General features: G+C 41.2%; 1 protein-coding gene across 2 annotated transcripts in view; it reads left to right on the forward strand.

Moving 5' to 3' along the window:
• SHLD2 (shieldin complex subunit 2) overlaps positions 1–12,267 on the forward strand; it is an 83,098-nt gene extending 70,831 nt beyond the window's left edge. For both annotated transcript variants that reach the window (XM_043596787.1, XM_043596786.1), the window contains 3 exons: positions 1,083–1,311; positions 9,335–9,450; positions 11,261–12,267. In XM_043596787.1, the coding sequence (XP_043452722.1) occupies positions 1,083–1,311; positions 9,335–9,450; positions 11,261–11,460 (545 nt within the window). In that variant the 3' untranslated portion in view covers positions 11,461–12,267. The remainder of the gene's footprint in view (positions 1–1,082; positions 1,312–9,334; positions 9,451–11,260) is intronic.
• The last annotated feature ends 3,389 nt before the right edge of the window (positions 12,268–15,656 follow it).

Genomic DNA, 15,656 nt, shown 5'->3' on the forward strand with positions numbered 1-15,656 from the left:
TTAGTGATTCAACATGTCTGTGGAAAGGTGTGATGTAGAGTCTGCTGTAGTTTATTAAGTATGCTGACCACTACGTATTCTTGCAATTCATGTAGGGATACAGGACATGATTGGAAAAGTCTTTGGGTGCCAAAAGACTAAAGCAAACAGAAGGACTTAGGAATAGGAAAGTCACCATTAGTGGGAGTCTTAAAGAAGATAACCCAAAAAGAGCATAGGTAGCCAGAAGGATGAGTTCCTGACCTGGAGTATACTCCCTGCTAAAAGGATGAAGAAGAACAAATCCAAAGGCTTAAATAAAGGCTTTAAACTGAATCTGGAGAGGAGGGGAGAAGATGAACTCAGATGAACTCACAGACCTCACTAGTATATAATAAGGCAAAAGTGAATTAGGAAAAGGGAATGCCTGATAGATACCAGATACTCAGTATTTGTCTAACAGGTGAATGCATGAGCCAGTGAGCAGTCAAGGAACATGCTCAATGTCCTGGCGAGTCACACATTTCGTAAATGCAGACTCTTGGTGCTCATGTGCTGTGTAACCTATGCCCAGAGAATGGATGGTGATGGGCAGGAAATTGAAAAACAAAAACAAAGTTTAAACAGAGGATAAGCTAGTGGTGTATTATTTTGGATAAAGCAGAGACTGAAAGAATAGCTGACCTGCCACTTGGCTTTTAGCAATGATCAGAAGAAAGACAAGACAGGGAAAGAGGGTATATTAGCTGGTTTCAAGTGTTTGAAGGAATTTCCCCGAAAGAAGGATAGACCTTATTTTGCATGATGCTAGAGAACAGAGAGGAAGAAAACACTCACCTCTGCAACCAAACTCTCCAAATAAATCTTTACTTTTAGTTACCGGCAGCTCACCCCTCACTTCCCAGAGTAAACACTGAAGTTGCAAGTGGGTGAGATTGTCCAGGGAAAGAGTGAACAAAAGAGAAGACCAAAAGCGAGTCCTCAGGGATATCCTTCACTGTAAAAGCAACTGAATCAACCATATCATTAACCATGTTTGTAAACTGCAGTTATAATTTTGGTCCTATCATTTATAAATACGTCTTTTTGTTGGTCTCTTGTAGGAGTGATTCTAATCAAAGCCCAGATTTTAGAGCTAGTGATACCTGTTACAGCAGCTCAGAAGATAACTCTGAGTGACCACAGCTCCCTGAGGAGCATCCTCTCTTCCCTTCCTGACATCGTATATACAGGCTGTGCAAAGTGCGGATCGGAACTGGAAACTGATGGGAATAAGATCTATAAACAGTGCTACAGCTGCTTGCCCTTTACGATGAAGAAGCTGTACTACAGGTGAGGCAGCCAGGCAAGCCAGTGGGACGGAAGATATTTATTATTAGAGGACCGGAAATGACCAACAAATCGTATATATCAATTCTCATTTTCTTTTTTTGGTTTTTTGGGGTTTTTTTTAAGTTTCTTTTTTTTTATATATGAAATTTATCGTCAAATTGGTTTCCATACAACACCCAGTGCTCATCCCAACAGGTGCCCTCCTCAGCGCGCATCACCCTATGAGAATTAACTAGAGCTAAATCCAAGAGAATACATTTTTTTCCCTTGAATGACAAATGGTTATTTATGAAAGCAAAAATTATCCAGTACTCATAACAGGGATTTTTAAAAGCAGTAATTGGGAGATTTTTATTGTCTTCAAGCAGCTATATTGAAGAAAATTTTTACTTGGTTTATATTTTTAACCAAGATCTAAATGGCTCATGAGAAACTGATTTCCCTACCTTAACATATAATTGGAATTTAAAAGTTAAAAGTATTCTATGATCTAACCTCTGAGTTATGCAAGCTAATAAGATATTTAACTTTTCTGTGCCTTAGTTTTTCCAACTTTATATTAGAAATTAAGGATTGCAAATGTTCTTTGGTAAAATTGCAAACCAGCTCAGTGGAAAACACATTTTTCAAATAATAAATGTTCAGAGTCATGGATAATCTTTTTCTTTTTATCTTGTAAATTATATGGCTTTACAGAATAGCCATCAGTGTCTTATGCTCTTTTCTATTTCTAACTACTGCAGTATCTAAAAACTAAATGCACATGTGTTCAGCATGTTATCATGGTATACATTAAGAACATTTTCAGAAGCTTAATCTATAAACCTTATAAATAAGTAAGTACATTTTGCTCTTACTCTGAAGGTTGCTTGTATGGGAAAGAAAATTAAATTAAGATGCATGGTATATAAGAAACATAATTAATTAAAATTGATTTCTTAGCAACAGTTAAGGCTCCTTACAGAGTATATGTGTTATTTTATGCCATTCTTAATGTTCCTAATCAATATATTGTTTATTGGACAAAAACATTAACCAATAAATATCCCTTAAAGAGAAGAGAGACTTTGAATATTCAGTCTAAAGAATAACTGTTCAAGAGAAGGACCTCACAGATCAATATCGCCCGATTATGGTATAATCTAGGATGAGGTACATAAGGTCTAATCCTAAACAATACTGCGTTGAAGAGGTAGTGCTAATTCTTTTTGTTACTCGAATTTTGATAGACAAAGTAAGAGTTGGGTTTTTTAAAAAATTTATTTAAAAGTCTTTATATTGTTCTTAGGTTTAGGATCCAGATTAAAAGAAAACTTTGAGTATTAAATGACAGGTTCTTTCAAATTATCACATACGTGATTCAGAAAACATCGCATAAGTCATCACTTAGGACTTTACATAACTCAGTCAGCAAACTGAAGAAGAAAAAGCTCTGATTATTTTTCAAAGACTCCATAAATTAGGCAGTTATTAGGTGTCTACGTATGTTCACCTGATATTTAGTGCTGTGGAGGTTATATCGATTGATACAAGCATACTTCTTGTACTTAAAAGTCTTTTATGAAATACTTAATGAACATTCCTATGGCAGGACAGTCCCATACTGTGAGTGGATCAATCACATTTTATGTTGGTTACTTGCAACTTGGAGCTGCTTTTCCAGTGGAAACATTAGATACCATGGTTTGAGTCTCATACTTGCCTTCAAAGGATTTTCTATGTGCTGGTGACTTTCATTTGCATCTTTACCCTGGTGTTCTTCTCCAAGCTCAAGTATTGAGATGCTGAATTCCCTACTTGAATATTTGTCAGGTATCCCACATTAAAAATGCCTGAGGTTGACTCTCTTATTTTTTCCCATCTGTATCAAACTGGATTCTTCCCATTTTTATACTTCCCAGTGAATGGCATCACCGTCTACCCCCGTAACCTAGAAACCTGCACATAACCTTTAAATCATTTCTTTTTCCTTACCTCTCATGTCTGATCTACTGGCAAGTCCTACAAATTTTCATCCAAAACTGTATCACAAATTCACTTGCTTTTTTCCGTCTCCACTGCTGGCATCTTAGTCCTGTTCCTCAGACTCAGGGGCACTATTGACATTTCAGGCAGGACACTTTCCAATTGTAGAGGGGATCCCACACATTGCAGAGCACGTGGCATCCTTTTCACCTGGCCTTGCTGAAACCCCAGTGATTGTGAAACCAGAAAGGGAAGTCAGTGCGTCCTGGTCCAGCAGCACGTGGGCCTGGTCCAAGCCGCTGCTGTGTCTTGCTCAAACTGTCAGAGCAGCATCGTCTCTCAGTTGGTCTCCTTCTGCCTTTGCCCACTCCAGCCCATTCTCTACGCAGCTGACTGGGTGATCGCTGCCTCACTTAAACACCTTCCAGGAGTTTCCCCTTACACTGTTGTGCCCGTGTCGTGCCTGCAACCTTGTCTGCTGCCACGCATCCCCCTGCTTGCTGTGTTCCAGCCACCCCAGCCTTCGGGCAGTTCTTGGACACTCGTTCTTCTTCTCCGTGGGCTTTCTTGCGTGTTCTTCCCTCTGCCTGATTCCACCAGCCTGGCTCCCTCACGTCTCTGTTCAAATGGTACTTCATCAGGAGGCCTTCCTAATCCCTCGATTTTCTGCTACAGCACCAGGCGTGTGCACATTGCAATTTGTACTTGTCTAGTTGTGTTCTGTCTTTTCTAAAAATCGTCTTTATTGGGTAGAACTCACGTAGCATCGAATGAACCCATCCAAGATATACAATCCATGGTTTTAGTATATTCACGGAGTTATGCAGCTGTCACCATGGTCAATTTTATGACATTTTCATCATCCCTGCCCCCAGTAGCCCCATTTCCATTAGCAGGCACCCCCCCCCCAACTCAACGTTTGGACTGCTCCCCACCTTTTGGCTGCTATAAATAGTACTGCTGTGAACATTTGTGTACACATTTTCATGTGAATGTACGTTTTAGAATTGTTGGGTTGTATGGTAACTCTATGTTTAACTTTTTGAGGAACTTCCAAACTGTTTTCCAAAGGTGTTGCCCAGTTTTACATTCTCACCAAGAGTATATGAAGTTCTGCACATCCTTGCCAACATTTTTTAATTATGTGTTTTTCTTTTTGTTGCTTGTGCTTTTAAATGGTATCGTAGCTAAGAAAGCTATCATTCTTAAGCTGAGATCATGGAGATTTACTCCTATACTTGTAAGAATTTTATGGTTTTGACTCTTACATATAGGTCCATAGTGTATTTTGAGTTGTAAGGATTATAAGGAAGGGGTCCAACTTCATTTTTTCACATGTGGATATCCGGTTGTCCCGGCATGATTTGTTGCAGAGACTATTCTCTCCCTGTTGAATCATCTTGGCATCACAGTCAAAATGCTTACTGTCTTTTCGCCCCTCTAAACTCTTACACTCCTCATGTGAGGGAACCAGATTTGTCTTGTTTCCTAGCAAGCACCCAGTGCTTAGCATGGTACTTGGCACATAGTAGATATTGAGTGTGTATTTGCTGAAATAAAGAATGAAGGAGGAAAGACAGCATGGGGGAAAGAGTAGAGTGAAAAAGAGGAAAGACCTAGAATCATCACGCGGGTAAAGGGGGAAAATCAGGAGTGTGGTTTAGCTGTTATGTTAAATTCCTCTATATTAATGAGTCTGTTTCTAAAACCTGTTCTCAATTTATTTTTTACAATTTATTTTTAACGTTTATTTATTTTTGAGACAGAGAGAGACAGAGTATGAACGGGGGAGGGGCAGAGAGAGAGGGAGACACAGAATCGGAAGCAGGCTCCAGGCTCTGAGCCATCAGCCCAGAGCCCAACACGGGGCTTGAACTCACGGACCGCGAGATTGTGACCTGAGCTAAAGTCGGACGCTTAACCGACTGAGCCACCCAGGTGCCCCTACAATTTATTTAAAAAAAAATTTTTTTTTTCAACGTTTACTTATTTTTGGGACAGAGAGAGACAGAGCATGAACGGGGGAGGGGCAGAGAGAGAGGGAGACACAGAATCGGAAACAGGCTCCAGGCTCTGAGCCATCAGCCCAGAGCCCGACGCGGGGCTCGAACTCACGGACCGCGAGATCGTGACCTGGCTGAAGTCGGACGCTTAACCAACTGCGCCACCCAGGCGCCCCACAATTTATTTTTAAAAAAGGTAATATAGCCATGGTAAAAATGCGAACAGTAGAGGAAGATACAAAGCAGAAAGTTCCTCCCCACCCACCCCATCCACCACCAGTGCTGATTCCATGCTTGTCAAAGTTTTTTGTATATTCGTCTAGTAATTTATTATGCTAACACCAGCACATGTATATCCCTTTCTTTTTTTTTAATTTTTAAAAATTGTTTTTAATATGTAAAATTTAATTTGTAAGACATTCCTAATACCAACATAGAAATGTTTAAAAGATACAAAAGCCTTACTGTGACAATATCCCCTCCCTCCCTCCCCCCACCCACTGTGTCCTGGGCCTCTGTCCAGACACAGGCTGTGCGCGTCCCTGCCCAGATTTCACTCCCCTGCGACACACAGCACTCTCTCCCCATCTCATCATTTTCACTTTGGAAATCAGTGCATGTCAGCAGTTAGGGAGCTTCCTCACACTTTTAGTTGGCTGCCTCATATTCCATACCTGAATAGATCGGCATATATTTAATTGGTGCCTTGTGGGTAGACAATGATGTGTCCAAATGTAACGCAACTGCTAACAGTATTGCAGTGCACGTCCTGAGACAAATGCCCCTCCTATGAGTGATTATATGGCTGCAGGATAATTTCTGGGCTGGCAGATACTGGTAGAGTGCCTTCCATCGACACCGGATCAATTCCATACTTCCTGCACAATGTATGAGAGTACCCATCGCCCCACAACCTTGCCAACAAGAATCATGCTCCTCGACCATCTAGTAGTTGCAAATGGAACCTCAGTGGCCCTTTAAGTGTATTTCTCTCGTTACAAGTGAGAAGTAAGGTTGAACTTTTATTGTTGGTGGTTTAAGAGCTATTGCTTTTGCTTTCCTGCAAAGCTTTTTTTTTTCTGTGTCCTCATGGCCTTTGCCATTTTCCTATGGATACTTGTAGGAAACGTTCTATTAAAGGACATGAGCACTTTTTTTTTTTTTTAATTTCTATCTAGGTTAGTTAGCAGATAGTGCAATAATGATTTCAGGAGTAGATTCCAGTGATTCATCCCCTATGTATAACACCCAGTGCTCATCCCAACAGGTGTTCCCCTTTAATGCCCCTTACCCATTTAGCCCATCCCCTCCCCACAACCACTCCAGCAACCCTCAGTTTGTTCTCTGTATTTAAGTCTCTTATGTTTCCCCCCCTCCTTGTTTTTATATTATTTTTGCTTCCCTTCCCTTATGTTCATCTGTTTTGTAACTTACATTCCACATATAAGTGAAGTCATATAATATTTGCTTTTCTCTGACTAATTTCGCTTAGCACAATACCCTCTAGTTCCATCCACGCTGTTGCAAATGGCAAGATTTCATTCTTTTTGGTCACTGAATAATATTCCATTGTACACAGATACCACATCTTCTTTATCCATTCGTCCATCGATGGAAATTTGGGCTCTTTGTATACTTTGGCTATTGTCGAGAGTGCTGCTATAAACATTGGGGTGCATGTGCCCCTTCAAAACAGCATCCCTGTATCCCTTAGATAAATATCTAGTAGTTCAATTGCTGAGTCATAGGGTAGTTCTAATTGTAACTTTTTGAGGAACCTCCATAGTGTTTTCCAGAGTGACTGCACAAGCTTGCATTCCCACCAGCAGTGCAAAAGATATCCTCTTTCTCTTCATCCTTGCCAATGTCTGTTGTTGCCCGAGTTGTTAATTTTAGCCATTCTGACTGGTGTGAGGTGGTATCTCATGGTGGTTTTAATTTTCATTTCTGTGATGATGAGTGATATTGAGCAGTTTTTCACGGGTCTGTGAGCCATCTGGATGTCTGCTTTGGAAAAGTGTCTATTCATGCCTTTTGTCCATTTCTTCACTGGATTATTTGGTTTTTGGGTGTTGAGTTTGATAAGTTCTGTATAGATTTTGGATACTAGCCCTTTATCTGATATGTCATTTGCAAATATCTTCTCCCATTCCATCGGTTGCCTTTTAGTTTTGCTGATTGTTTCCTTTGCTGTGCAGAAGCTTTTTATCTTGACAAGGTTCCAGAATTCAGTTTTGCTTCTGTTTCCCTCGCTTCCGGAGACGTGTTTAGTAAGAAGTTACTACACCTGAGGTCAAAGAGGTTTTTGCCTGCTTTCTCAAAACTCTAGGATTTTGATGGCTTCCTGTGTTAGGTTTAGATCTTTCATCCATTTTGAGTTTATTTTTGTGTATGGTGTAAGAGAGTGGTCCAGGTTCATTTTTTGCATGTCGCCGTCCAGTTTTCCCAACACCTTTTGCTGAAGAGACTGTATTCCATTGGATATTCTTCCCTGCTTTGTCAAAGACTAGTTGGCCATATGTTTGTGGGTCCATTTCTGGGTTCTCTATTCTGTTCCATTGATCTAAGTGTCTGTTTTTATGCCAGTACCATGCTGTCTTGGTAATACATCTTGAAGCTTTGTAATACATCTTGAAGTTCAGGATTGTGATGCCTCCAGCTTTGGTTTTCTTTTTCAGGATTGCTTTGGCTATTCAGGGTCTTTTCTGGTTCCATACACATTTTAGGATTGTTTGTTCTAGCTCTGTGAAGAATGCTGATATTATTTTGATAGGGATTGTATTGAATATGTAGATTGTTTTGGGTAGTATTGACATTTTAACAATATTTGTTCTTCCAATCCATGAGCATGGAATGTATTTCCATTTTTTTTTTGTCTTTTTCAATTTTACAAGATTTCTATAGTTTTCAGCGTATAGATTTTTCACCTCTTTGGTTAGGTTTATTCCTAGGTATTTTATGGGTTTGGGTCCTTTCTTTAAAAACACAGGGGCGCCTGGGTGGCTCAGTCGGTTAAGCGTCCGACTTTGGCTCAGGTCATGATCTCACGGTCTGTGAGTTCGAGCCCCGCATCGGGCTCTGTGCTGACAGCTCAGAGGCTGGAGCCCATTTCAGATTCTGTGTCTCCCTCTCTCTCTGCCCCTCCCCTGTTCATGCTCTGTCTCTCTCTGTCTCAAAAATAAATAAACATTAAAAAAAAAATAAAAAAATAAAAATAAAAATACATAGATAGGGCATCTGGGTGGCTCAGTTGGCTGAGCATCCAACTCTTGATTTCAGCTCAGGTCATGATCTCAGGGTCATGAGATCAAGTCCTCCATTGGGCTCCAGGCTGAGCGTGGATCCTGCTTGGGATTTTCTCTCTCTCTCTCTCTCTCTCTCTCTCTCTCTCTCTCCCTCTCTCTCCCTCCCTCCCTCCCTCCCCCCACCACGACTCCTCCCCTGCTCCTACCTGCATGTTCTCTCTCTCAAATAAATAAAAAAATGCATAGATAGAATAATATTCACTTTGTTTTATTCATGTCGTTGGTTCCTTATAGTCCATCTAAGGACTGGCATTCCTTCCCTAATAGCACTTATAACCCTTCCTCACTCTTTTTAACACCCACATAGTATTCTGCTGTAGGACATACTGGAAATGATTTATCTTGTTCCCTGTTTAGTGACATGCAGAACAGTTTGGTTAATAGTTTGGTTCTGACAGGAAAGAGCCCAGTTGGGAAAAATGACTTGAAATTGTGATTTTTGAAATGTGTGATTATCTTTATTTCTAAAAATAATTTACACAACGGTGTAAAAATATGTTTTCTTATATTAGTATCTGAAATCTTAAAATGAATCTGGAATAAATCAAATTTATCCATTTATTGTTTGAAACTTAAAAAAAAAAAAAGCCCTTCTCTTATTCCTAGGATGTCTCAGAGCATCCTAGAGTCATTTTAGTAATTAAAATGGACTCAATAAAAACCCAGTGCTCTTTGAAATGACCTTGTATTTAAGCATTTCTTTAATTTGAAAACCTTGTTGAGGGTCGTGTGTTATTTGCTCTTTTGTAGGCCAGCTTTAATGACCATCACTGATGGAGTACATAAGGTGTGCGTCCATGTAGGATCAGAGCTGATTGAGAAGATGCTACTCAACATTTCTCCTGACTGGCTCAGCAGAGTTGTTGGTAAGGTATCAACACGCTGTCCAGGGGCTGCTGTTGGTGAGACCATTCATTTCAGGGGTGTCCACAGTATACTGGAGCAGAAAGAACACTATGCTGTAAATTAAGGTCTTTTTTCTATCCACGTAAAAAGGAAACAAAGGGGACGTCAGTTGGAAGATAAGACCTGCCCCTCTCCCCGCAGTAGGGCACCCCTGATGGTCTTGATCCTGGGCGGTTTCCTGCTCCTCCCCCAGGAATGGGGGGATTTTTCTTTCACCTTCCCCGCCTCTCTCCCATCTTCAGCACTGGAGCAGTAGGATTTGCCAGTCCCTGCTGGAGCACTTTAAGGTTCTCGTTCCTTAAAGGAGGGTGGAGGGGTCCTGGGTGGGGGGTGGTTTGTGTTTTCCTTGTGGCCGCTTCTCCCCTTCTCCTGGCCTCACCAGGTTGGAAGCTTTCTCTCTGTCCTGCCCTCAGTCCAGGCTTGTGAGCACCTGGTAGGGACGAGAAGCACACTTGAGGGTACGGACTCCCCTCGCCTGTGCACTGGCCTACACTTGGCTTTTAGCAAGTCATTAAAATTGTGGCTCACCTGTACTCCTGTTCTGTCCCCGCTCACTTCAGTGGGTGTGGCTGTCTCACTGCCTCTGCCTTCTTAGCGTCTCAATAAATTGTGATTTTGTAGTTTCTTCAGTTTTCCTAATAATTGTTAAGGTTGGAGCCATGTTCTTTCCAGCTTTTCACATCCTAACTGGAAGGCTCTGTGTTCTTTTTTTATTCACTGTCTTTATTAACTTGCATTCTTTTGGCTCTTTCAGGCCTTCTCTCAAGGTTGTTTGTTGTATTTTCAGTCTTGTCCCTTCATTTTAGGCACAATACCAGTTAGTCTTCGTTTCTCACAGAAGCCCCATCATCCTCAGATCAAATATATGTCTGTTTTGCCCACAGAGTCAAAGTTGTCCTTCCTGGCATTAATTAAATTGTAACCCTAAGGGAACATGTGGGTACCAGTTCTAAAGTGGTCATCAGACCATTCAAATGATCCCTAATCTTGACTTCTTTTAAGCTTATCCAAGTGAAAATACAAAACAAACAAACAAACAAAAAACAAAAAAGAAAGAAAGAAAGAAAGAAAGAAAGAAAGAAAGAAAGAAAGAAAAATATCGTTAAGAGAATTCTCTCACTTCCAAAAGTTTGTGATTGGCTGCCCAGGAGTCTGTAGACCCGATCCAAGAAAGGCTGGTGGTGTTGGTCAGGGAGCGAGTGTAGCTTGATGTGTGCCTGGTCAGTCTAGTATGGAGGCACCCCGCTCAATAACTGGATTTGGTGTCCTAAAAAAATAAAAGGAAGCCTATAGGACAAGTGCAAACATAGAGTGACATAGCTATATCTATAATTTCAGTATTTTTGTGTTATGAAGATTTGATGCTCATTGCATAGCTGCTTCAGGGTTCTGTTATATAAATTTATACATATGATAAGGGCTGTAGACTGGATAAATAAGAGTTCTTTTCTGACCCGGACACACTCTTTTTGTCTCAGACTTGACTTAAGAAGATGTTAATGTCCGCTCTTTCCACTGTTGTTTTAAGAAGCCCTTAGCTGTGCCGAGTAGGAACTGCCGTCAGTCTGAACAGCCTGTCCGTGAACTGTGGGTCATCAATTCTAGAGTATCCTCAGCGCCCGTGTCTAGAAGGAGGAGGGGTAGAAAGAGAACTAACTGGAAAGTGGGTTTGGGGCTTGAGAAACCAAGGGGAACAGTGAACCCTTAGCCCTGTGCGTTTCCGTCGCCCGGAAGGGACGCTGAGGCTGTGCGCGTTTCCTCGTTCCGCAGCCCCTTCGTCAGAGGTCACGTACGGCATGGTCGCCGCGGACCTGTTCCACGCGCTGCTGGCAGGCGGAGGGGCGCCTTGTGCGGTGAAGCTGCAGAGCCTCTTTGTGCTGGATGAAAACAGCTTCCCCTTGCAGCAAGAGTTCTCCCTCCTGGATGTCTATCCGGACGGCATAAAGCCCGCGCCCAGTGCCCTTCTCTGAGGCCACGTGAGGAAATCGCAGGTACTTCAAGGAGGACCGCTGGAATGGTTTGTGTCTTGAAATGAATGTCTGGCAAGGGCTTTTCCTTGGGTTTTGAAAAAAAAAAAAATTTTTTTTTAATAAAGAGAATTGTGTTCAATATATAAATTGAGAGTTTTTTTCAAAGAGAATTCTGCGAGGTTTTCTGTTTGTTTTTTGGCCATTTCCTTTCCTGCTTCTAGAGGAAGGCTCTAGTAGTAAGGGCAACATGCAGCAGTGTCCTGGGAATTAAAGGTTCGCTCTACGGTCCCTGCGCCATTCGAGAGCTATACTAAGGCCACAGGACACAGATGAAAGCCATTTCCTCGGGAGTTGCTTTTCTGCCATGCTTACAGACTCTCCGTGCTTTCCCTTAGTCCTGCTTGAATAAACTGTCGATGTGAAATGATTTCCTTGGTTATAACCACACATGATAATGGGTTAGTTTGCCTAAGCCTGTGTTTAGACAAGTTCAAGACAAGCATGTCTAAGAAGAAGTATTTGAAAATGAAGGCAACAAGATCCTGCTTCAACTCGTTTTATAAACGGCGGAAGAGAGCCACGTTGCTAGTTCATCTCTAGGATCCGATCACCTTACTGAACTGACATAGTAACAAACACCCGTTTGTGCTCTCACGGTTGTAGAAGGAGCTCGTGTCAAGTGGGCGTCACTGATGAGGAGATGGTGCTCGACCCGGACGGTTGCAGTACGCTGAGGGTTAGTAGAGCGATAATACTGCTGGAAAATAACTAAATTCATAATTAAATGAACCAGTTTGTTTTTCCGTAGATGTACTTTTAAAAATTCTTTTGGTTCATTGAAATTGTTTTCTCTAATTCAGGGTTTGTTAGATTTTTTTTTTTTTTTTTTAATTTGGCTTTTCTAAAAATGAACCTCAGGGCTTTTGTGATCCTCCCAGAAATAAAATGCAGAAATGTGTGTGAGAGAGTGCACACATACAGAAGCACATCTTTCTGTGGAGGAGGTCAGTAGTTTTCAACAAATCCTCGGAGGGAGCCTTGACCAAAAAAAAAGGGGGAGGGGGGTAGGGGAGGAACAGGTACTTTACTTGGTGAGTTAATTCCTGGGGAAGTAAAGGGATTAAATGAAATGATTGCTAAGGTTTTATCCATCACCCAGTAAGGTGGGTACAAAAAGAGTTGTCCCCGTGTGTACCTGGAGATAGTGGAATTCAAACAACAAAACAGTTGGCTCTCCCGGATAATTCATGTGATGGGGGATGAGTCTCAAGCCCAGAGCTGATATCTTCTAAGCCATGCTCTTTCAGTGATAACCACAGTAGAAGCAAATCCAGAGTTCCGATATAAAATGCGCCCAGTCAGTGTAAGCCCACCGAGAGCACTATTCTCTTAAACTTGCCCTTCCCCACTTTGTCCTCAAGAATCGGCCTAATCCTTTTATCAACCAAAGCATAGCTCCCTGGAGTAGATGGCTCTTCACACCTTGTTGGGAAGAAGTCTTTAAGCCATTTCAAGTGACACCAAGAACAGCAGGTCACACTAATCTGCCTTCACAGAGTTGGGTACATAGTTCATGGGTTAACACATATTTCCATGAACCCTTATTTAAGCTGAAAATGACTTCCTTATGTCCTGAGGAAATTATCATCTATTTAATTGGGATCAGGGGAGCCACAGCTCCCAGGTATATTCCTTACCTGAGATGTACAAGTAGTTGTATTTAACCTACTCCATAAATGTTTACAACATTCACTTGGGTAGCCTAAGAATGTCAGCCAGTCTAGCATCTGTATCTGGCAACCCCACTGTAGACATTTTAGGCAAATCTAATTTTTCATCTTTGGACAGTCCAGCTGAGAGGGACAGTTCTCCCGTCTTCGAGAACCATTCGTACTTGGTATTAACCGACAGCTTCTCCAACAGCTGTGAGAAGCACTCACCTTTCTCCACACTAGTGACATCTGTGCTAAATCTCCTTTTATATCTTGGGGTGTATTTTAAGGCGTGGGGTTTCTGATCTTCAAGAGGTGTAACAAAATTGGACACGTGATTCACCCTGCAGACTTTTACTGAGAATTCACTGTGGTCACGGCACTGGGAATTTAAAGACAAATAAGAAGGTCTGCTTTTAGTGAGTTCGTAGGCAAGCTGGTGAAGAAATATTTAAACAAGGGGCGCCTGGGTGGCTCTGTCGGTTAAGCGATCAACTTCAGCTCAGGTCATGATCTTGTGGTCCATGAGTTCGAGCCCTGTGTCGGGCTCTGTGTTGACAGCTCGGAGCCTGGAGCCTGGTTTGGATTCTGTGTCTCCCTCTCTCTCTGCCCCTCCCCTGCTCATGCTCTGTCTCTCTCTCAAAAATAAAAATTAAAAAAAATTAAAAAAAAATATTTAAACAAAAGTATATCAGTGTGGAAAAGGCAAAAGAAGTCATAGAAGGATGGGTTTATTTGGACTCTTGGTTGCAAATGATAAAAACCCAACTCACACTAGCTTGAGCAAAAACAAGGGGAAGATTTACTGGCTCACATAACTGGCTTCAAGCACAGTTGCATCCGTTGGCTTAAATTTTGTGATCTGGTTACCCCAACCCACTAATTCTTTCTTTTCCTTCCCTTCAGTTTTTCCCATTGTTTCTTTCCTTGCCCTGTTCTCTCCTGCTCTCCCATCCCATATTTCCTTTTCCCTTTCCTGTCCTTTCCCTCCTATCATCTTCCCCTTCTTTGTCTCTTCCTTCCTATCTTTTTTTACTTTGAAGTTTATTTATGTATTTTGAGAGAGAGAGGGAGACGAGGAGGGCAGAGAGAGAATCCCAAACAGGCTCCACACTGTCAGCTCAGAGCCTGATGTGGGGCTCAAACTCACAAACTGAGATCATGACCTGAGCCGAAATCAAGAGCTGGCCACTTAACTGACTGAGCCACCCAGGCGCCCCTTCTGTCTTTCCTACCTATCTATCCACATGGAGAAAAGATGGCTGTAGGAAGCCCCAAACTTTCTTCTTTACAGAATGAGAGGAGCGCCTGGATGGCTCAGTCGGTTAAGCTTCTGACTTCTGCTCACGTCATGATCTCCTGATCTGCGAGTTGGAGTCCCATATCAGGTTCTGTGCTGACAGCTCAGAGCCCGGAGCCTGCTTTGGATTCTGTGTTCCCACCTCCCCTCTGCCCCTCCCCCACTCATGCTATGTCTCGCTCTGTCTCTCAAAAATAAATAAATGTTAACAAAAAATACAGAATGAGAGACTTTCTTTTTGTGAGTATCCACATAGCAAATTTCATGGAAGGACTCTGAATCTCCCCCGGTAACCAGGGGTGGGTGGGACACTGGATTTGAAAGAGCTAGAACCACATAGGATGAAAGAAGCCTTTCCTTAATGGAAGGAGAGTTCTAGGCAGATACAGACGTGTTGCTGCAATGGAAGATCCAAGAAGGCTTCAGAGGGAAAATATTTAACCTGCATCTGTAAATATGAGATGTGTTCACCACGAAAATGGTGCTGTGCATAAAATCACATGGCATATTTGGAAAACGGAAAGTCTTGAACAAATTAAAATGTCACTATTTTAAATGGCTGGAATGAATACACAGAAAAATAACCTTAGGAAACCAACCAAAAATATATTGGTAATATATTAATTACATATAACATAAACTAATTAAATGTAACATGAACTTAAAAAATTTAAATGTAGCAATATACTACTACATAACAATAATATATAGTTCTAAATATAGTAAAAATAATCATGCTTACAGATAAAGCCAGAAACGTTTATTTATTCAAAGGAAATGATTTAAAAACCATGGAGAAAATAAAAGGGAGATAAGAATCCATGAAACATTATACCATATTCCTGCTGTTTGAAAAGATCTGATATGCAGAGTTGATTCAGTATTAACCAAAGTCCCTGAGGGATGGCATATAGAAGTTGATAAATTGATTTATAAATTAGTTGAGAAGAATAAAAAGGAATGTAAACATTCTAAAAACCATTGAATTGTACACTTTACATGGGTGAATTGTATGGTTTGTGAATTATATCTCTATAAAGCTGTTAAGAAAAGAATAGGCAGGAAAAAAATTTAAAGCTAAAACAAACAAAAATAAAGTAAGCAAAACAATGAAAAAGACCCAGGGTTTTGGTGTGTACAGTGTATTAAGTGAAAAATCACCTTAGGAAACGGTACCATAGGGG

The sequence above is a fragment of the Prionailurus bengalensis genome, chromosome D2 (genome assembly GCF_016509475.1).
Source record: "Prionailurus bengalensis isolate Pbe53 chromosome D2, Fcat_Pben_1.1_paternal_pri, whole genome shotgun sequence".
NCBI classification, from domain to species: Eukaryota; Metazoa; Chordata; class Mammalia; order Carnivora; family Felidae; genus Prionailurus; species Prionailurus bengalensis.